Here is a 23,996-nt window from a genome sequence, read left to right as displayed (position 1 = left end):
GCTGTCAAAGGAAAGGACAAATTTCCTCACAGAGCACTTCAACAATGGAACCAGCCCATGTGATGGACTTGCCTTCACCAAATGTGTTCAGACAGAGGCTGATAAAACATTTATGGGGGAAAGGAACCATTTTCAGGTGTTTGTGTTTGAGGGACAAAATGTCTAACGTGCATTTCTAAAATGTGGGCTTGTGGCAATTATTTTAGTTGTGATGTGTATGTGTTCATTTACTGACCATTCAAAGTTACAATGGCATTTTTAATACTTAGGACTGTTGCAGCACATCCCCATGATCACATGATCAAAATTCAGACACTTGGCAACTGACTCATATTTATGATGGCTGCAGTGTCCCGGGTCATGTGATCCCCTTTTCCAATCTTCTGACAAAAAAGTCAATGTGGAAGCCAGAGTCACTTAACAACCATGTTCCTAACTTAATATCTGCAGTGCTTCACTTAACAATTGTGGCCAGAAAGGTTGTAAAATGGGGCAAAATTCACTTAACAATTGTCTCATTTAGCAACAGAAATTTTGGGCTCAATTTTGGTCATAAGTCAGGGACTACCTGTAATTGTACTATGCAAATACAGGGAAATGGAACAAAAATTTTGATAATTGTCTGTTACTTTTTTTCTTTTCTTTCTCTCTCTCTCTCTCTCTCTCTCTCTCCCCTCAACTTTTTGCAGATGGAAGCTATAAACAACACCAGCCAAACCTCACTTCTCTATTAGTGCAGACTATTTCAGTGATGCTGGTCAGGAAGCTGTTCATTTCCCTTGAGGAAGCCAGTGAAAATGAAGTTTGCCAGCCACTGAGATTGCCTTTTGCAGGTATCACCTTCTTTCGCTCACACTCTATTTCTCAATTTTATTTCCTTTGTTAAATATTGGGTGTTCTTTAAGGCCACCAAATGTTTTACATGTTGGGTTTTTGACCAATTGCAACCATATTTATTAGGAAACAATGAGGAGACACAATGTGGAAGCTTGCCAAAATAAGGGGGCAAATGATGTGAAGCACATCATATGAAAAACCCATTTTAATATGTGTGCATGTTGTGCATATCGTGTTTCAGAGGCTAGGTAAAGTTAAAGGTTCCCCTGCACATGCGTGCTAGTCGTTTCCAACTCTAGGGGCTGGTGCTCATCTCCATTTCAAAGCCAAAGAGCCAGTGCTTGTCCGAGGACGTCTCCGTGGTCATGTGGCCAGCATGACTAGACACCAAAGGCACACGAAACGCTGTTACCTTCCCACCGTGGTGGTCCCTATTTTTCTACTTGCATTTTTACGTGCTTTGGAACTGCTAGGTTGGCAAAAGCTGGGACGAGTAACAGCTGCTCACTCTGCTACGCAGCACTCAGGATTCGACCCGCCAAACTGCCAATCTTCTGATCGACAAGCTCAGCATCCTAACCCACTGAGCCACCGTGTCCCTTGTTTCAGAGGGTAGTTTAACACAAAAAGAAACAAACAAAATAGCTTATAACCAGTGGGTGCTATGTCTGCCACAATCTAGCTGATGGGAAATCAAATATCAGGAGTAGCAAATCTCTTAGTACCAAGCATTAAAGTCTAATGCATGGCATTGACTAAAAAGCCCCTGATAGTAAGTACTTTCATGATAAATATGCTTGGGTAACTACAATGTGGTTTGATAAGACTTTTCTGGACAGTACACAATATCATTTAAAGTAGCAGAACATCAAAGCATAGTCTTGGGCATCTACTTAAAATCTATATAAATCTCTGCATATGTATATTCTGTAACTTGAATCTTCCTGATGCTTGGTTTTTGTTTTCCTTCCACGTAATCATATTTGAATGGAAGGAAAAAAGTATTTGCCAAAAAAAATGAAGGGGTCAACTTATTTTCCAAAGAGCCAGAGGGCAGGCTAATGAAGCAGAGAAGCAACCTGGAATTAAGGAGAAACTTTCTACAGTAACCGGGAGAACTGTTAGCAAAATAAAGAAAATTGTTGTGCAAAGTGCTTCCTGAGTTATCAAGAACCTGCACAGGTAAAAGCATACTGAGAATAGTAAGAGTCACACAGTAACTACACAGATACACTGAGTTGGGATAAACAGAAAAAAATACTTTACTATTAGGTGTAAGAACAAAAACACAATTCGAATAAACAGTCCAGGTCATACACAGATAAACAACAGCAACAGTCCAGGGAGTATCCAAAATACAATGTCTTCTTACCGGTCTGAAGGTCAAGTACACAGTTCCTAAGGTTTAACACAGTAGTAAGCCAAAAAGGAAAAACAATGAGAGCAAAGAGAGAGAGAGAAGCCACGTTCCTAGCTCCCTCTTATGGCCGTTGGAAAAACTTACACACCCGTTGGCCAATTAGCACCTTAAGGTTATAACATCATGGTTTACCGTATTTTCCGGCGTATAAGACGACTTTTTAACCCATGAAAATCTTCTCAAAAGTCGGGGGTTGTCTTATACGCCCAGTCATCTTATACGCCGGAAAATAGTAAATCAATCATCAGGAGCGGAGATGTTAGTGGAAACGGAGAAGTCCAGCGCTTGAGAACGCTGAAAGACGGCCTCCTCATAAATAAACTGACCAGCCCAACTGAGGCTGAGTCTCCAACTTACCGGCGTCCTAGGGCAGCAGCCCTTTTTTTTTTTTGAAGGGAGCGGGAGTTAAGCGCATGCTGAACCACTGGCGCTCCGCAAGCACGAGAGCTCAAGGGAGCGTGGGAAGCCAGGTGGAGGCTGACCTGACATGTTCGTGCAGAGCTAAGCTTCACCTGACCCTGGGAGTTTGACTTCAGGGCATGGTGCCGTGGCAGACCTACAGCAACACCCGCCCGGGAAGGTGCAGCTCGGGAATTGTGACAGGCAGACCACAGTGGAAAGCTGGTGCTGGGGCTTCAGCAGCCCGGGGTCGCCCCTCCACCCTGAAGTAGAAGGCGGCATTGGGGAGGCTGTGTGTGTGAATCTTAAACTTGCGGTGCAGGGCTGAGCCTGTTTCTTCCCCCCCCCACTCCTCCGCCGCCCTGTTTATTAACTAACCTATGGAAAGAACCGCCTTCTTTCAGACCTGGTGCCTTCCCGAAGTGTTGGGCCACAACGCTCGTCGCTCCTGGCCGAAACAGCCAGCACGTGTGGCTGAAGTAGAAGGGGGCACCAAGGCGAGAGGAGACGAGGTTTAGGCGAGGCAGAGGAAAGCTGATCTCAAGGCCAAAAGCTCTCGATAAACCTTCACCTAATTGAGAAGCAGCCCTGACTTCCTGCTTATGTCTGGCAGAAGCAGTTTGTTCGCTTTGTCTAGACAGGCACAATCATACCAAAGAGAATGCCTGTGGAGATTCTCAGTCATGCAGGTCATGGTTGTGTTTTTTTCCAAAAGGCAACTGAACTTTCTTGGTGGTTGTTTTTTTTTTTTCCCCCCTGTGCAAACGTTTAGCTTCTCATCCAAGAAGCTTCTTAGTTCAACTAAAGAAGCTTGCTTGGATGAGAAGTGAAAACATTTTCAAAGGAAAAAAAAAACAAGAAAGGCCAGTTGCCTTTTGGAAAAAGCACCTTTGGGACTACCAAAAAGTGTTATCATTAATAAGTGTGGGTGTTACAAATATGCAAATAAAATCTACATCAGTCAGTCAAGTCAATAGTACTGTATTCCTACATTGCCTCATAACTACAAGTGTGCTAAAGCTCAGAACATACTAGAAATGCATCTTTTTTGTATGTCAGTCAACTGGAGAGAGCTGGACATATCTAAAAGATTCTGCTACTGAGGACATTTATAAAATAAAAATAAGGTCACAGTTTAATGGCTTGCTAAGCTGTGCACAAATAAAAATAGGCTGGGTTTATTTAGAAAGATCAGAAGCAAACAATGAGTGTTAAACATCAAGACTCTGTATATCCAAACAGCTAAGATAAAAGCGTCATTGTCTCTTTTTGCCTAAGATGCTGAGAATCAAAACATTTTGGTTAAATCAGTCTTTCCCTAGCTTGGCATTCTCCAGATGTGTGAAAATTAAAATTCTCAGCCAGAACAATTTTGAGCATTGTTAACTCTAAGGCACCTGAGGAGCACCACATAGGGAAAACTACTTTTTAACCCATGAAAATCTTCTCAAAAGTCGGGGGTCGTCTTATACGCCCAGTCGTCTTATAAGCCAGAAAATACGGTATATATTTCCAACCCAACCAGGTAGGCTATAACCATATGCCTAACAAGAACAATTAACCATTGGAACAGCTTCCCTTTGGACGTTGTGGGGTGCTTCATCACTGGAGGATTTTAAGAAGAGACAGGACAGCCACTTGTCTGAAATGGTATAGGGTCTCCTGCTTGAGCAGGGGGTTGGACTAGAAGACCTCCAAGGTCCCTTCCAGCTCTATTATATTCCAATTCTAATATGTGAATCTCAGAGATTGCCTGACTGATCTGCAGTCTTCTCAGTAAGGCTTTCCAGAAGTGGTTTGCCACTGGGACAAAGATTGGATTAAGGTCACCCCACCCAGCTGACTTCCTTCCCAAGACAAGACTAGAACTCGCGGTCTCTCAGATTTTAGCTTGAAGCCTTAACCACTACATCTAGCTTGTTCTCAGTTTTTCCTTAGTTTTCTAATCTCAACTGTTTTGAACCCTTGGAGAATTTTAGAGGAAGACATTCTGACCTGAATGCTCTGCAGTGCGTCCAAACATTGTGGACTACAGCTGTCACAAACTACAACCTCTGATCTTGTTTGGTGTATGGGAGTTGCAACCTCACACAGGGTCTAGCATGCCACCTAATCTATAGTGCTCAGGGCCATATCATTTACTAGAAAAAAATATTTGGGATGACATTTTTTGTTCTGCTTTAGGTAGGAAAAAAATGTAATAGAACTGTTTCAATCATATCTCTCTCTCTCTCTCTCTCTCTCTCTCTCTCTCTCTCTCACACACACACACACAGAGTGTGATAGAAAGAGAGTAATAGTAATATTTGTTCAATTAATGACACACACAGGGAGAGCATATTCTGTGCTTTAGCAAATTGTAGCTCTAATGTTTAATGTTTCATCTCAGAATCAATGCCATGAAAGGCTGTTTCTAAATTTAGTTTGCTATATCTTTAGCATCTGGATTATTTAATGCATCTATTCTGAACAGTGGGCAGACAATATGTAGAAACCAACTTATTTAATAAATTAAAATAAGAACGTTAATAATTCTTATTAAAATGAAAGTAATGATGATATACTGTAATACAGTCAAAACTGCTTCTTTTAAATAAATAAATAAATAAATAAATCAGCTAGATATTGGAGAGAAAAAAATTAAACATATTCCATATACTAAAATTCTGCTTCTGTGAGGAAAAAGGGAATGATTTCTTTTGAAAAAAAGTAGGCTATTATTTTAAAATAGCATCTCATACAGTATATGCAGCTTACTAAAGAGAGCAGAGTATGTCACACTGTTCAAATGTTGCATTTATGACAAAGGAAAGGGATTACAAGTGTTCTGTGGCATTGCTACATCTGATCCAACTTTGAAGACAGTGTGTTAGGTAATAGATATGCCTATTATCTAAAAGCACACCATTCTTTTTCTACTTCACACTGCTTCCACATACCCTTTAATCAAGAAAACATCTAATTATATGGCAGCTTTACTTATTAATTATATCATGAGTTTTAAAACACTTTGCATGTAATTATTTCAGATTCAATGGAAAGTATGACATTGTTCTCCTTAAAAAAAAAAGATCAAAAGCAGAGTTCTTCACCTGTTGCCATTTATATTACCATATTCACTTGCGCCAGTAAGTTTTTCCCATTGCTCATTTGTGATTCCACTCTGTGCTGTGGGACAGTGATTGTTAAGAGCCAGTTGGCAAGATCTAAAAAGGATGATGAGAACAAATGTGAATAAGTTATACATGTGGTGGATGGCTGTGATTACTTCATCATGAGCACACCCTGGAGATTAAGCTATATTCCGTGTGGCACTGTTTATATTACAATCTTCATGGTGACTAATGCAGGGATTAGATTTTCAGCCCAGTTTAATTTGCTCAATTAGAGAATGGGTTAGGGAGGAAGCCATCTCAAAGACTGAAACAGGAACAAAATTCCCTGAAGTTCCTCAGTTCTTTTTTTAAAAAAACAACAACCCTAATTTAGAAGTAGAGAAGACTGGGAGGGAATGTTTATTTTGTATGGTAGGACCACCTTAAGAATACTTTGATAGGCTTAAATATATTGAAAAACTAACCAAATCATCTATGCAACCTAGACCAAGAAATTTGGAGAGTACAGTAAGTATAAAGATTTTAGTGATTGTATGACAGAGGTGATGCATGTGTTAGAAAAACATACCGCTAACTCTATATGCTTATGCAGATCAAACCACCAAAATCAGTCTTCAAATTCTCTTTCTACAAAAGTCTCAAATGGTAGCTAAAAAGTAAAATCTGTTTGAAATTGAGTTTCACTCCTGGTAGATATATGGAGTGATTCAACTACAATAACTTGGTTGATCTGCTACAACAACCTAAGAATGGAAAACAATAAAATAATATCCTACTAATATATGTATATATGTAAGCATGTGCGTATATGTATATATGTTATCATGTGCAACAACATCAATAATAAGAAATAATAAATTATTTTCATTTAGGAACTTTTGAAGGACATGATTATCTGTTTACAAAATATTCTGCCAAATTGGAAACAATCTTGGTCTTCACTCTTCAGAGAGAAAACATGAAGGTTTGAGAATCACTGTAAACTATATATTAGGAATTGGGACAGGAAAGACTCTACTGTGCTAGTGCTATACAGTTTGTAATGAAAAAAGTAATGTCTACATATTAAGAATGAGGAGACTTATGCAGAAAACATGCAAAACAATAAATAATTTTATTCCGATGCCTGCTAAACCATTTTGTGTCAACATATGATGACTAGAAGATCACTTATAGCTTCCGGACAAATGTAGGACAGAGCTAGGCTTGAAAATCAAACATTATTTCCTTTTGGCATAGCTGCAGGTTGTAAATGATGAATGGTCAGGGTGTATATAAAATCTCTCCCAGTCCATACCAACTTTATCAAACAAGAAGATCCATCCTTTCTCAAGGCTGCCATTGGCAACTAACATTAACCAAAAAGTTTTAATTCTAATACATGCATAATACTGAATTCCTATTATCAACCTAGTAGGTGGCAACTCTGGAAAAACTCTGAGAAGAATTATTACTTGAGTGAACCAAAAATGAAGATGGTCATATCTGATCAACATTTTGAAATCCCCCAAATTGGAAGTCCACAGACTATCCTGAAAGACAGCAATAATGACACTTAGGTTTTTGAATTGCTATACGGCAGTTCTATTATTATGATTTCTTTTGCCTCGCAGCTCCAACCTAGGAGCGTTAAGCAGGGCTCAAGTCGCTACTGCAATAATTGTGTATTCGAATTTCTTTTTTGCTGACAAAGAGTTAAAGAGTTAAATGGGAGACTAGAATAGCAATTTTGAGCTTTTTTGCTCTCATCAGCTAGCCATACTCTTTGTGGAATTCAAACCTGGGCAACCTACATACTAGGCAGCTGTATTAACCTCTAGGCCACCAGCTCTCCTCTTCTTTTTGTCATATGTTTGTGTGTGTGTGTGTATTTGGAATTTGCCATTTGGAAACCTGCCTTGATTGACAGACGAGTCCCAACCACCAAGAATGATACCAGACCCAAACTCATGATAACATCACATGACATCACCACCACACAACCATTCAAAAAGCAAATCCAAACCCACAACGATAACAACACACAACCACAAAACAGACACCTAACTACAGCTACAACATTAGCCACTTTAAACCCCTCCAAACCACATAATAAGCAAACTGACACCCACTATAAAAACATGGCACCACCACAAATACGAAGCCAAACAAAAGCAGCACAACTCACCAGCTCAGGTCTAAGGCTGGCAGCTGAGACCAGCCCATCCACTCAAAACACATCCCCACCCAATCAGAACACACCCACCATTCAAAACACACCCCCACCCAAACAGAACACACCTAATCCCCCACCCAATCAGAGCACACCTCCACCCACAGAACACACCCCCTCTAGCAGTTTAAAAAAGAGGAACAAACAGCCACTACCACACACTTCTCCCAGAAGAATGAAGCTGAAGCCACCAGCCTGAGGATGACGGATGAGATTTCATATTTTCATGGGTATAGGTATGTAGGTCTTGGCGTATTCAGGTCTTTTCCCATGTAAGACTGAGGGTGTCTTGGCGACATTTCGATGAGGTCCCACTCAACATCTTCAGGCTGGTGTCTTCGGTTTGTCCTTGTGTGAGCGAAGCGTGATCGGAGCTGCCGTCTCTCTATAAATACTGGTGGGGATGTGTGGGGTGTTGGCTTTGTTGCTGTAAGTGGATTGGTTGGCTTGATATTACATCATGATTGGTTGATGGGGTTATAACATCACAGCCAACCAATCTGCTTACAGCAACAAAGCTGTAATTCTATATATATATATACCAGAAGTTAAGTTTGATTTAAAAGAAACTTTACTTTTTAGCTAGTAGCTGAGATTTTTGTAGAAGAAGAATTTGAAGACTGATTTTAGTATTTTTATCTGCATAAATGTATTCAATTACAGAGTAAGTAGTATTTTCTTCTAACATATTTGTCATCTCTGTCATACAGTCACTAAAACCTTTATAGTAATGTGCTCTCCAAATTTCTTGGACTAAGTTGCATAGTTGATTTCACCCACCAAGACCATTCTTCTAAACTCCTATGTCTTAATATCATCCAGGGTCTTTCAGTCCCTTTTTTCCACAATTGCTGACCTCTATGAAAGCAAACAGTGGATTGCATTGTTAGTCTAGATTTTCACAGCTACTAAAGATGAGATTTGTACTGTCAGGTCTGGTTTCAAATCTGCTTTGACAAAGCTACCAACAGGGCTAGCAAAATGTCAGCACATATTCATTGCCTCAGACAGCATCATTACAGATATCATTTCCCCAAGATAAAAGAGAGCTTTGATGTATTTTTAAAGATTCTGTTCCATTTGGAATGGCCCTAGGGGAATAAAGCTTTTTTTAATCATTGATTTCTTTTTAATCAATCAAAACATATTTGGAGGTGGGAAAGGAAAACTTCACTAAATCCAGCAAATTACATGAAGAATCAGTATAATATGTCTGTAATAAGAGTTCTAACTTTCCTATAAACTATGCTGACAAAAGCATTGGATATGAAAGTTTACAATATATTCAACATTCTCTCTGCAGCCATTGATTTGCAGCTAATTGTCTTCATAGGCTATTTGATACATTAGTATGCAAGAACTAATTTTGCAGAAATAAATACACCATATAAATGATGTGGTGAGAAATATTTTCCTGCCTTGCTGGCCTGCTGTACAGACAGTGTCTTTTTTGTTCAACGGTACATGTTGGGATAAATTGGTAGCTGTCAAGTGCAGTAAATCAGGAAACTCAGACAGTTCAAATGAAATATAAAGATTTATTGCAACCTTAAGCTCTCCACAAGAATCTGAACTACTAATGGTCCAAGCAAATTGGGGGTAGATAAGGGTCAATGGAATTCAAGGTGGGCTGGGTTTAGATCTCTTGTGGGTGTGAAGGGACTTGAGGCTGATGACATATTTAACCCCCTCTCTCAGATTCAGCCTGGTCATCTCCTACACAAGCCTTGTATTCTCTACTCTTTTTGGAGTTGAACTAGTGTGGAAGGAATCAAGTTCTGATATGAAAAGACACACACACAAAATAACTAGTAATATTTAACCGAGTTGTGCATTTTAAGTAGTATAGAACTCCTTCACTAGTCTTAGTTACTAGTAGTCCCTGACTTACCAACAAAACTGTGATCAGAATTTCCTTTGTTAAGCAAGGCAGTGAGCCATGCCTGATTTTATGATCTTTTTTTGCCACGGCTATTAAGTGAAACCCTGCAACTGTTAAGTGAACCATCCCAATGTTAAGCAAATCCTGCTTTCCCCATTGACTTTGCTTGTCAAAAGATGGCCAGGATGGTTGCGAATGTCAGTCATGGGATCCTGGGATGCTATAATCATTGTAAATACATGCCATTTCCCCAGGGTCCCCATTTTGATCCCGAGACTGTGGGAATGCTGCAACAGACCTAAGTGCAAGAACTGGTTGTAAGTTGAAGATTCCCTGTGTTCCTTGGAATTAACAAGACGGGTAATAGTTTAGTGTTTTAAATTTCCATATGACATTCATATTTGTCATAGTTACCAGATAGTTGAGAATAACATATACACCTTCCCCGTGTTTATCTGCTAAACAGAGGTCTTATTCTTAGTTTCAAGAGCAATTTATCATAGCCAAAGCCGTGCTTTTCAGAAGCATATGTTCATCGCATCTGAATATATAAAACTAGGTATCCAGTTCTTTAGATCTCCTTGTAAGTCCCACAGCATGAGCTTCAGAGGGGAGAGAAAATTCTGTTAAGAATCCATGTATAACTTTTTCTGCAGAAGTGCAATTAGGTAATTTTAGACTCATCCCTCAATAACATCTTTTATCTCATCTCAGAATAGGTTAGGAAAGCTGAGAAGGCTCATCCATTGCTATATGAGACTTTGCACAGGTCGTCCTCGACTTACGACAACAGTTGAGACCCAGATTTCTGTTGCTAAGTGAGACATTTGTTAAGTGAATTTTGCCCCATTTTACAAACTTTCTGGCCAGGGGATCACAGCATTTGTTAACTTAGTAACACCGTTGTTAAGTGAATCTGGCTTTCCCATTGACTTTGCTTGTTGGAAAGTTGCAAAAGGTGATCATGTGACCCCAGGGCACTGCAACAGTCATAATTACGAGTCAGTTGCTAAGCTTCTGAATTTTGATCATGTGACCACGGGGGATGCTGCAATGTCTGTCGTAAGTGTGAAAAATAGTCATTAGTCACTTTTTTTTCAGTCTGTTGTAACTTTGAATGGTCGTTAAGCAAACTGTTGTGAGTCAAGGACTCCCTGTATTTCTCACCTGAAATTCAGCTTGATGGCATTTCCACTGTTCTGAATTGTGGAAAGGCAGAGAGAACATTCAAAATCATAATCTTTGGCACACAATACATTTATGGATGCCTGGTCTTAAAAATGTCCTACTTAAATGTATATCCTTCCTAATACTTTTGAGGGTTTTTTTTAGTAACTCTCTTCCCAAGCTAGCTTGGTTATTAGTTTGCACCATTGATGGGATTCAAATATCTGAACAACCAGTTCTCTGTGTGGATGCCACCTCTGGAAGTCCGTTCTGGGCATGGGGAACAAAAAAGTAGCTGCCGAAGTGGTGTGAACCGGCTAAATCCCACCACTAGCTTGTGGGCTTGGCACAGCAATAGACAGCATTTTAAATGAGCACAGTGAAAACACCAGGCAGATAAATCTTTGCATTGAGGCTCCCTGGGAACAATCTAGACTTATTATTTATAAAGGATTCCCCTAGGAATCTTGTGAATCTCTTTAAGCAGGCACAGATACAGGCTTGCTCCTGGTATTTTGCTAAGGACATCATCATTCACCTGAGGGACCATATTGTCACTAACAATACAGTGTCCTGTCTCCTCTGCTCTATGACTTTCTCTAGCACTACTCATTCCCCCATCCTAAAAGATGGAACTCAACTACCAGATACATGCGTGGATCAAACTTCAGTGGGTTAAATACTTATTTATTTATTACTTTAAAATTTATATATCTATCAAATTTGTACGCTGCCCATCTCACTAACCAAAGTGACTATGGGCTGCTTATAGTGTCATAAACACTTAAATATAAAACCATTAAAATTAGCAACAATTAAATATAGACTAGAAATGGTACGGAGTTGAGCTTTTGTCTTCTCAATGACCTCCAGTATAGCATGCCTTCATCGGGACCACAGTCAATTAGTAGAGCAGGTTTAAGGCCCTTCCAGAAAGTCGGAAGTGTGAAGAAAGAACTCACCTTTTCTGGCAAGATACTCCAGAAGGCATCAGAGGAGCTGTCGTGGTGCAGTGGTTAGAATGCAGTATTACAGCTGATTTTGTCCACTGCCAGGAGTTCGATCCTGACCAGCTCAAGGTTGTTGACTCAGCCTTCCATCCTTTTGAGGTTGGTGAAATGAGGATCCAGATTGTTGGGGGCCATATCCTGACTCTGTAAACCACTTAGAGAGTGCTGTAAAAAGAACTATGAAGTGGTATATAAGTCTAAGTGCTATTGCTAATGTTATTCCAAATATATAATACAGACTTTTTAAAAATTAGATTTAATATTAAACACAGAGACAGATATGAGACAGACACGTATATGCAATATTTTCATGTAGTATCAATATATTCAGCTGTCTTAATAGTCAGTATATTAAGCTGTTATCATTGAGACTTTTATTAAATTATTAAACTTATTGTGCAAGATTGCCCACAACGTGTGTTCTCTAGTTCCTTAGAAGATCTGCATGAAGCAATACCAGAGGCAATTACCTGGATAGGTGAATTGGTTATCAGGCCATTGCTGTACCCCCACAGAAGTTTTGTATATACTTATGTGGATTGTGTGTATATATTTACTTCTTTTTTCATATTCTCATCATATGCTAAATAAGTAGTAGTAGAGAATTTTTAAATTATGCTGTCTTTCTGTAGTTTAGCTGTTCACATACTTCCATATCTATCCACAGCCTTGAGTTGAGTTCAACAGTTGCAAGGGAACACAGATTACACGTATTGGATTTATAGTATGTTGTGGCTTTGGAATTAAAGGCTCCCCAAAGCATGAAGTTAAACTATAACTGTTAACACCCAACAACAATTCATTTTTGTCCTTTTATGGTGCAGTAGCTTTATGGCTTAGATAAAGAGAATATTTCAAGTTGTATTAACTTGAAGTTTCCCTGACAGTTCCTGGAACATAAAGAGGTAAAGTTATCAAGATTTCCATCAGATGTCTAATGTAGAACATGAGATTGGCTGTCAGAACAATTTAAAGAAAATTAAACTTTATTTTTTTCTCCATACTCCACTGAGAGCTTTTGAGTCTTTGTTAGGCATACTAAGCTTTTAAATGAACTCATGTCACTGTACAATATGCCTTTGTGTTTTATTATCTGATCTGGTTGCTGGTGAGGAACAGTTTCTTGCAATATTGCCCATCAAAGGTGGAATTAGGACTAGTCAGTACAGAAGACACACTGTTGACATGATGATTCCATAATTTAATGTACCACATTGAAATATATTTATTTTTTTTGTGGCCCTCTTATGATATCTCTGATTTTCCTGTCACCATAAGTCAGTGATGTGGAACAGAAATAGGAGAAAAACATTAAAAATAGGTTTAAAAAAGTAAAGCTACCATCAAAGATGCAAAATCCAAAGGTGTCTCTTCCATAAACACATATCCAGGGATATATAATCTTGAACTTCAGGTTAATTATTACTGCCTTGCCTTTCCAGTCCAAAGAGGGGTGGTGCTGAATACGTAAAATATTGCCTAAAGTTACTGATATTCTTCTGATGATCCCATGATTTACATCATATTTTGCTGAGAAAAAAGGACAAAACTCTATTTGTTGTTGCTCCTCTTTCAATGTCTAATAAGGCTATTGGTTTTTCTTAGCTTAAGAAAGAGGAAGGGACAGAGAAAGGATGGAAACAAGGAAGGAAGGAAGGAAGGAAGGAAGGAAGGAAGGAAGGAAGGAAGGAAGGAAGGAAGGAAGGAAGGAAGGAAGGAAGGTTCAATTAGTATTTAAAACAAATCATTATCAGATACTAGGAACATGAACTTGAAAGGAGTTGTTGTTTTGATAAAGACAAACAGGCAGGTTATTTTTCTTGTAAGTCTTTCCCAATTAACAAATCCTGCATGTTTGTTGGATGAGACCAAGAAACAAGACTATTGGGGGGGGAAAGGAACAATGAAATAGATAATTGTACCTGAGACTAAAGATGAAATAATGTTCCCATAAAGTATCATTTTGACTTAATGATGTGAGTATAATTATTTCTGATGTTCAGGCTACGAGTGATATTGATTAGGGAGGTGAAGTAGTACCAACGTTTTACCGAACTTCAAAAAGAGCTCTGGGAAGAATGTATTAAGGGGAGGAAAGTCATCTGAAATTAACTAAAATATGGGTGATGAGCAGATTGGATTGCAGACCTCCAATTGGAAGAGGGAAGCAGAAATGAACCAGAGAATAATTGATGTACAATAAAACTACTTTCATCATCAGCTCTAAGTTCTTATTCTAGATCCTTTTTATTGGCCTTTTAATAGCCCTTGCTTTTAAGTGATCCTAGTAATTTTATTTATTTTTTTATTTTAATTCCATTTATATCCCGCCCTTCTCTGAAGACTCAGGGCAGCTTACAAGCTTAGCAGTAGCCTTCATTCTATGTATATGCCTGCTTATTAGGGCTTTCACACACCCCCAAGTGGCATTATTACAAAGTCAGCTTATTGCCCCCAACAATCTGGGTCCTCATTTTACCTACCTCGGAAGGATGGAAGGCTGAGTCAACCTTGAGCCTGGTGGGATGCGAACTTGCAAAATTGCAGGCAGCTGGTGTTACTTAAGGAGGCATTAGCCCACTGCTCCACCAAGGCTCTATAATGAATATAAATGAAACTAAAGTCAAAATGTTACTGGAAACACTGCTTTAAATACAAATAGGGATGCTTCTGTTAGGCAAGATAATGTTCAGCACTCAAAGCAAGATCTAACAGATCAAGAAAAAAATGGACAGAGAAATGTTCTAGCCTGACTTTTTTTTGCTAACCAAGATTATAAAGTTAAAGGTTTCCCCTATCCACTCTTGTCCGACTCTAGGGAACGGTGCTTTATCTTTGTTTCTTAGTCCAGGGAGCCAGCATTGCTCGAAGACATTTCTCTGTTCATGTGATTATATGCTGAGGCACACAAAACTCGTTTAAACTACTGCAACGCTCTCTACATGGGGCTGCCCTTGAGGACCACTCGGAGGCTCCAACTGGTACAGAATGCATCCGCAAGAGTTGTGTTGGGAGTCTCCCGATACTCCCATGTTACACCTCTGCTCCGTGAGCTGCATTGGCTTCCAGTTGTCTTCCGAGTGAGATTCAAGGTGATGGTAATGGTTTTTAAAGCCCTACATGGCATGGATCCAGAGTACCTTAGGGATCACCTGCTGCTGGCATCAACTTCCCTCCGCCCTGTGCGCTCCCACAGAGAGGGCCTCCTCAGGGTGCCACCAGTCAGAGAATGTCACCTGGTGGCCCCCAGGGGGAGGTCCTTCTCTGTGGGCACGCCGGAATTGTGGAACTGTTTGCCGGTTGAGCTCCGGATGGCGCCCGACCTTCTCTCCTTCCGACGCGAACTGAAGACCTACTTGTTCAAACAAGCCGGCCTGGCCTGATGGGTGATGGGTTTAGATTTTAATATTGTTTTAATGTATTTTAATTTATTGTTCTTAGCTTCTGGGCACCTGTTTAATCTTTTTTAATGTTTGTATTCTTGTATTTTTATATGTTTTCCCTGTTCACTGCCCTGAGTCCTTCAGGAGAAGGGTGGTATACAAATAAAATAATAATAATAATAATAATAATAATAATAATAATAATAATAATAATAATAATAATAATAATAATAATAATAATAATAATATTATTATTATTATAATTATATTATTATAATTATATTATTATTATTATTATTATTATTATTATTATTATTATTATTATTATTATTTTACCACCAAAGTGGTACCTATTTATCTACTTGCACTTGCATGCTTTTGAACAGCTAGGTGAGCAGGAACTGCAACAAATAATGGGAGCTCACCCCATCATATAGAACTTGGGTCTCAAATGCAGGTTATCAGGTTTTCAGCTGACAAGTTCAGCATCTTTAACCACTGTGCCATCATGTCCCCTACAACCAAGAATATGTAGAGTGGTTAACTTTTAGCTATCATCACTACAATTCTTCCTTTCCTAGCCTGCTTTTGTGGATATTAGTTCTTCCTGTGTTTCTGTTAAGCTTGCTCTGGTACATATTTGCTATATTTCTCTCTCCCCCACACACAAAACAACGCAAAAAATATTTTAGCTTCTCAGATCCATTTTTGTCTGTTGGAACACCACAAGGATTTGTCTGTTGGAACACTACTATGATTTAAAAGTAAAACTACAATGTTTTGCATGTTTCGGTCAACTTAATGCAAACTGGGGCATTAATGGTGAATTCAATTAACTCATTTTAAGGTTCCCTCCGTTCTAAATCACCATTCTGATAAAATCATAAATCATAAATCATCCTGTTCTTGCAGGATAAAGTATGAAAGAAACTTTAAAGTGCAACCACTATTCAGATTATTCAATCCTATTTTAAAACTAAAAAGGCTTCCATTTATGTTCAGAGTACAATTGGCTCATGTAGCTTGAAATTTAAATTTTGATTCTTATGGATAGTATTGTATTTTTTTTACAAAAAATCTTATTTAGATATACCAGCACAAGAATTTATTCAATATTATATTTATGATGTTTGGTTAGGTCTCTGCTTTTGACATTACTCATTTGTAAGTTTTAAAATATTTAAAATGTGTATGATGCTCCAAACCCTGATAATTCTAGGAAGCTTATAAAAATGTAATAAAGCAATCATAATTATAAAAATATCATTAAAAAAAGAAATCATCAGTCATTAGATCAAATGATTAAAATACTAATGGCCTGGATAAAAGGACCTATTTTAAATCCCTTGAACCTGTGTAATAAGGTAAAATTGCTTCAGTTTGATTAGTAATATGTTTTTACAGATAAAGTGCTACTGAAAGAATTTATGCCAAAATGATAGAACTGACAGAACTGCTCCATTCAGTAACTTAAAACTGTTTACACTTATGTATCTACTTAAGTGATCTATATTCCTTTTGTTAACAAGGTTTTACCGCAATATGCACATTTTATCCGCTTCATGTTCTTTCATACTGTTTACATTTTCAGAATATTGTATAGTTTTGATAACTTTCAAGTAATTGACACAGAGTGTGAGTGAGCAGGCAGCTATATAAATTCTCTAAAATAAATAAATCACTGAATTATGTGGTAAATCAGAAAATCCCTAAATAAAACAATATTTTCCCATTCTATTTTTCCTTAGATGTTGATTAATAAAGATGTATTTTACTATAACGTATTAAGAAAATAAAATAATCAAAAATGGACAAAATTCTTGTCAGTTTTGAAAATTCAAGTGGTAACTTTGGGTAGACAAAGTTGCATATGGTTTCTTAAAGACTTTACAGATGAATCCAAAATAAAATGTTTTGGTTTTTTTTCTCTTAGCAGAAAGGAAAATTGTGACTTTGAATATTCAAACTCAGCCAACATATAAAGCAATATCCAGTGTTGTTGGTTATTTAAAAGGAGCCACAGTTCCTGGTAGGTTTATTTTTATTTCTCCATCTGCTAACCTTTGCAAAAATCACTTGTCATATTACTGAACAAGAACAGAATTTCATAACTTATTCTGGACAGCATATTGCACTTAACCTTCAAACTATATACAACAGCCTATTATTTTTAGAGTTTGTTCTATATAGTTACCCAGACTGAGCACTTACACCTGTCTGAAAAATAATTATGGGAGTGAAATCCACACATTAATGAAACTAAGGCTGAAAAACACTGGTGTAAACATTATACATCTTCTTAGCACATTCCACATGATGTACTATAGTTTACTGTTATTTAGTTTAACCATTTCATATCTGAGTAAGATCTCTGGTATAAGTCACATTTGCCAGATAAGATACCTCATATTACAGACCTTTAGCAAACAGAAAGCAGGAGACAATGATCACCAGTTATTTCAACTCGCTTTAAATATAGTGAGCTATTTGAGTTACTTCCAGAAATATATGTCTATGGATATTCTTAGTCAGTGCTTTTTTTGTAAAAGAAAAAGGTGCTGGAACTCACACACGTCATACAACCTGCCTACCCTACAAGGTTCCGTCCAAAAAAGGTGCCAGAACTCCGTTCTGAGCGTTCTATGAGAAAAAAAGCCCTGTTCTTAGTCATTCAGTCATGGCTGTCCCAAAGGTGCTTTTTTCAAGAGGCAAATGGACTTTCTGGTTTTTCTTTAAAGACTTTTCATTTCTTATCCAAGAAGGATAAGGTTGCATTGCTTCATTAATAAAAGCATTGGCTTGCTTTATGTTTTTCAGATAGATATGTCATAGTTGGCAGCCACCACAGCAGTTTGCCTGGCTACAGTAGTGAGCAGTGGGCACACGGCACAGCAGTAATGACTGCCTTTATCCAAGCCTTGATGAGGAAGGTGAAGAAAGGTTGGAGGCCTGAGCGGACCATCATTTTCTGTTCATGGGGAGGAACCATGTTTGGCAAGATTGGTTCCTACGAATGGGCAGAGGTAAGAATCTTTACAGGTTTCTTTCTTCATACAATAGCAATAGCACTTGCACTTAGACTTATAAACCCCTTCACAGTGCTTTACAGCCCTCTCTAAGCAGTTTACAGAGTCAGCCTATTGCCCCCAACAATCTGGGTACTCATTTGACTGACCTCAGAAGGATGGAAGGCTGAGTCAACCTTGAGCCAGTGAGACTCAAAATGCCAAACTGCTGGCAGTCAACAGTCAGCAGAAATCACCTGCAGTACTGCCTTCTAACCACTGTGCCGGATCTAGAGTTGCCAATATCAAGGATAATAATTATTATTTGATATGTCCTACGGATCTTCCTGGTCTCCTGTTGCTAAATTTTATTCTCTGAATGTGTTCTTTTCTAACTTCTCAGACATGTTTTCTAAACATGCAGTTGAGTGAAAGCTAAGTCTAAGTTGCATCTCCTGTTTACTTTATGTGTTCAGTGATTGTACCCAGAAGGAGGAATGAGTAAGCAGTGGTATCTGTGAAAAAAAAGAGAGGGCCATGATATCTGAATATTCCCCAGATGTACAGCTTTTATCAATTGCCTTTATGATTATTGTCTAAATCAATATCACTATCTAATTAATTGAGGGATGATTCCAATGATTCTTGTTCTAGCCAAGGACTGAAGAGTCATCTTGGTATCTAAAAAGGTTAAATCATGGCAACTTTTGTCCTGCTGTTCATATTGCATTTTAGGGACAAACCCCTGCAGTCATTATAGTAAGAGTTACTACATTCCAATGGCTCTCTGACTCTTTGCCTAACCAAATATTTATTTTGACTGAGGAATTTACTTGGATAAGTAACAAAATGTCTCAGTTTTGATAAACTTTGGTCCAGTTGCCATGATTTAGCCTTTTTTAGATGCTTTTGGCCTAAATAAGTGAGTCTCCATTTACCTGTACCAAGGGTCTTCAAACTTGGCAACTTTAAGACTTGTGGACTTCAACTTGTGGACTTGTGGATTTCAACTTGTGGCTGAGGAATTCCGGGAGTTGAATTCCACAAGTCTTAAAGTTGCCAAGTTTGAAGACCCCTGACCTACTGTATAGTCATGTTAGTGTCACTTAACAATGTAACCTTTTGCAAAATTAATGGTGACCTTCTGATAAGCAAATTCAATGGGGAGGCCAGATTCACTTAACAACTGTGTTACTAATTTAACAAACTGCAGTGATTCACTTAACAGCATGAGAAGAAAGGTCATAAAAAGAAGGTAAACATCTGTCTCCTTTAGCAACAGAAAGTTTGGGCTCAGTTGTGTTGATAAGTCAAGGATGACTTGTAATAAAAATAAGGTGTTTGATTAGTAATATATTATAGGCTGTTTTCTGGCCCTAGCAATTTATTTAGCAGCAAGAGAAAATTAGCACCACCAAAATAATAAATGTTATTAAATTAAATTAAATTAAAAAGAATAAAGTTATCAAAACACGTGTAGATAAAAACTGATCATTTTAGAGCTATTATTTCATAACAATTCAGTTGATTAATCAGTATTTTTGGAGCATCCTATTCTAATTTGTAGTCAATTGCCGGCCTGGTCTGATGGGCTTGGGGTTTCAATTATTGATTTTAACTAATTTATTGTATCGGGCACAAATTGTTTAATTTGTTTTTAATTTTTGTATCTTGTATTTTTGGTATTTATTGCCCTGTACACCGGCCTGAGTCCTTCGGGAGAAGGGTGGTATATAAATCAAATAAATATAAATATAAATTATAATCTTCTTTAACAGCAAACAGACACTAAGTTGTGTCAACTGAATGTTGAATTTAGCAAAAGGAAATTATTTTCTAGATGCATCATGGAATCCAGTAAGAGTACAAAAATAGTTAATGAGACAGTGTGTCAGTCAATCAATGACTAGAGGGAACTGACTAAGTAAGCCATAAGGATAATCGAGGTAAGGGACTTGTCAGGAATTGTGCAGAGATCTCCTTGAGCTAACAAGAAGTTGCACAGACAAAAAAGGTACTGAGAGCAGCAAAGTTCACACAGTAACCACACAGATACACTGAGGTGTGAAAAACAAAACACTTTACTTTGTGGTGTAATACAAAGCACAGTCAAAAAAAAAAACAGTCCAGGTCATACACATGTAAAGATAGTAACAGTCCAAGGAGTATTCCAAATACAAAGTCTTCTTACGGGTCCAAAGGTCAAAACACAGTTGTTCAGGTTTAACACAGTAGCAAACCAACAATAGCAGTAACAGAGTAACTAACAGTGAAAAAAAAAGCAAGAGCAGAGAGAGAGAAACTACGTCCCTAGCTCCCTCTTATGGCCGTTGGGAGGCAAACACACCCTTGGCTAATCATCACATTTAAAGTGATATCATACATCATGGCTTATATATTTCCAACCCAACCAGGCAGGCTTAATCATATGCCTAACAGGACTAATTGGTACCTGCTTGTTGGACAGATCAGACAATAAAACTTCCAGGAGAGAAAAAGGAGATGGACAATATTAAAATTTAAGTCAAATATATACCAGCCTGTTGGGTTTGAATAATGTAAGCAGAATAAAAGTAAATTCCATCTTTATTGTAAAGAAGCCAAGCAATTCAGTTTTAATGGACATTTATTGGTTCAATCTAGTAGTTTTGAGTCAATACTGTATTTATTTATTGAATTTATATAGCCATCCATTTCACCAAAAGTGATTCTGGGTGGTGTACAATAAAGCTAAAACATTGAACAAATACATAAAACCATATGTTCAGAGGTTCAGAGTTTACATATTAAAAGAAGATACAAACAAGGTCCCTTCCTTAATCCTCTCTTGCTTTTATGACGCAACATTCATAATAGATTCTGATAAAAGAATCGTCATTGATAGAAGTTCTGCAGAAATCAGTCAATCACTTATATATTTTATCTTTCCACAGACTTACCTAGTAATTTAGCCAAACTGTTTTTATTCTGTGCACTAGTTTTTAAATTCAAAAGAATGTACTGTTTCTCATTTTAAAAAAACCAAAGCTCTTTATCAAAATAATAAAGATAAAAGGAAGATAAAAGCAGACTAAAAAGAGTTTTAAAAGAATAAAAAAGAATTAAAAGCATGCCATTAGAAAATGCAAAGCAAAGTGGTCGCAGAGGGAAATAAAAAGATGGATCTTTAAAAGATGCCTGAAAGACATCAGCATTGTAGGTGTCTAGTATATCTCAGAAGACAGCTAATTCAACAAAACAGGAGAACTTTAGATGAGGTTTTTCTCCATGGCATTAACTAATATTAGGCAAATGGTATACGAAACCAGGACCTCCTCTAAAAGTTTCTGAGCTGCTGATGTAAGTCAATAATGAATAAATAAGGGTTTTAAAGTATAAAGGGGGCACGGTAGCTCACTGGATAAAGATGCTGAGCTTCTCAGCTGGAAATCTAATAGTTTGGGTTCGAGACCTAACAAGGGAAGCTCCTGTTACTTGTCCCAACTCCTGCTCACCTAGCAGTTCAAAAGCATGAAAAAAAAATTATCCCATTTATATCCCGCCCTTCTCCGAAGATTCAGGGCAGCTTACAATCTAAGAAGCACAAATCAATGTGCTTAGCAGTAGCCTTCATTCTATGTATATGCCTGCTTATTAGGGCTTTCGGGGGGCCCCAAGCAGCATTTATACAAAGTCAGCTTATTGCCCCCAACAATCTAGGTCCTCATTTTACCTACCTCGGAAGGATGGAAGGCTGAGTCAAACTTGAGCCTGGTGGGACTCGAACCTGCACTAATTGCAGGCAGCTGGTGTTACTTAAGGAGGCATTAGCCCGCTGCTCCATTTGTACAAGTGGATAAATAGTTCCCAATTTCAATGGGAAGGTAACAGTGTTCCATGTGCCTCGGTCTATAGTCATGCTGGCTATATGAGCATGGAAACGTCTTCGGACAATCCTGGCTCCCTTGGCTAAGAAACAGGGATGAGTACTGTCCTCTAGAGTCAGACACGACTTTACCTTTACCTTAAAGTATAAAATCAGTGCTCGTATCAATCTTTTCATGTTTACTTAGTAAAAGGTTTGTTAGCTGAAAATTAGTATACTTTTCTATTTCTCAGATTAACTGGGGGGGGGATAAAAATCTGAGATAGGACTATTTATCAAGCCCCACATGTTTGGAATTTTAGGAATGCAGTGTTTTAAAAAAATATTCTCATAATATGGGAAATGAACTACAAATGTAGTTCTGCTTGGGCACTTTATCAAGTTTGTGCAGTTCTAAAACAAAAGGAAAAGGAATAAAAGGTTGATTGTGAACATGCTGACAAAAATGTACAAATGTGCGCGCACACACACACACATACATATTAGGACATAAAGAAAAGGTATATAAAGAAACTAAAACCTTATTAATTAAATAACCAAAGTTGTATAACTATCCATCTCACAAAAGCCAAATCAGGGCAGTTTAAAACAATCAAATAAAACAGCAAATGTAAAAGTACCCTTATATAAAGATATAAAAATCCACATTAAAAGATGAATATTGTAAAATATTGGGGCAAAGGGAATAAAAATGCCTCATAAAGCAACGGAGCCATTTAAACATGTTTCCAGTTCCCTGGGAGCCCCAGGCCTGAGAATATCACCAGATCTTGAGAGATTTTCAAAATATCAAAAGCAATGGAGCTAACCTAATATTGGTGGGAAGAATATTCCATAAGGTGAACTCATGGCAGACAAGGCACATGTATACATTTGTATATAGGTCTCTGGTTGATATCCACAGCATGCCTTCTCTGCCAGATCTAATGGGGTGGGTTGATGTAACTAGGAGAGACAGGCTGATGTAATCTCAGATAGCCTGGTTCCATGTCATGAAGGACTTTAAAGGTTAAAACCAGCATCTTGAGTTGGACCTAGAAATGAACTGGCAGCCAGTTCAGCTTATGGAGCAAACATAACAGCCTGTACTGCTGCATTCTGGGTACTCTGCTAGGCAACCCCATGTAGCGCTCATTGCAATAGTCCAATCTGGAGTGACTAGAGCATGAGTGACTATTTTTCTTTATTTTTTTTAAATTTTAATTCCATTTATATCCCGCCCTTCTCCGAAGACTCAGGGCAGCTTACAAGCTTAGCAGTAGCCTTCATTCTATGTATATGCCTGCTTATTAGGGCTTTCACACACACCCCAAACGGCATTATTACAAAGTCAGCTTAATTGCCCCCAACAATCTGGGTGATGGCGAATCTTTTAGAGACCGAGTGCCCAAAATGCAACCTAACACCCACTTATGTATTGTCGGGTGCTGGGTGGGTGTGGCCCATTGGGTGGGTATGGCCCATTGGGTGGGCATGAGCCATTGGGTGGGCATGGCTGCAGTGGTAATGGCAGACTGGGTGGGACTAAAAAGTTCAATCAATAAATTCCAACTTTGCGAGATTTTTATTTTCCCGCAAGAAGTTGAAATTGATTGATTGAATTTTTTTTTTTTGCACACAGTGGCAGAAGCCTAAAGCGAAAAAGTTTTATAAAACCCAGCTGAAGGCCTAGGACTGGGGCGATGGCATGCGTGCCCACA

The 23,996-nt window shown here is 38.2% G+C and overlaps 1 protein-coding gene across 4 annotated transcripts in view; it reads left to right on the top strand.

Annotated features, from left to right (window-relative positions):
- Window positions 1–23,996, top strand: part of NAALADL2 (N-acetylated alpha-linked acidic dipeptidase like 2) — a 474,305-nt gene that overhangs the window by 238,275 nt on the left and 212,034 nt on the right. For 2 of the 4 annotated variants that reach the window (XM_083363591.1, XM_083363588.1), the window contains exons 5-7: window positions 690–833; window positions 17,360–17,455; window positions 18,244–18,449. In XM_083363591.1, the coding sequence (XP_083219717.1) occupies window positions 690–833; window positions 17,360–17,455; window positions 18,244–18,449 (446 nt within the window). The remainder of the gene's footprint in view (window positions 1–689; window positions 834–17,359; window positions 17,456–18,243; window positions 18,450–23,996) is intronic. The other 2 variants (XM_083363589.1, XM_083363590.1) reach the window with 2 other exon arrangements.

This window comes from Vipera ursinii (genome assembly GCF_947247035.1).
Source record: "Vipera ursinii genome assembly, chromosome: 5".
Taxonomy (NCBI): domain Eukaryota; kingdom Metazoa; phylum Chordata; class Lepidosauria; order Squamata; family Viperidae; genus Vipera; species Vipera ursinii.
This window is presented reverse-complemented; position numbering and strand designations above follow the sequence as displayed.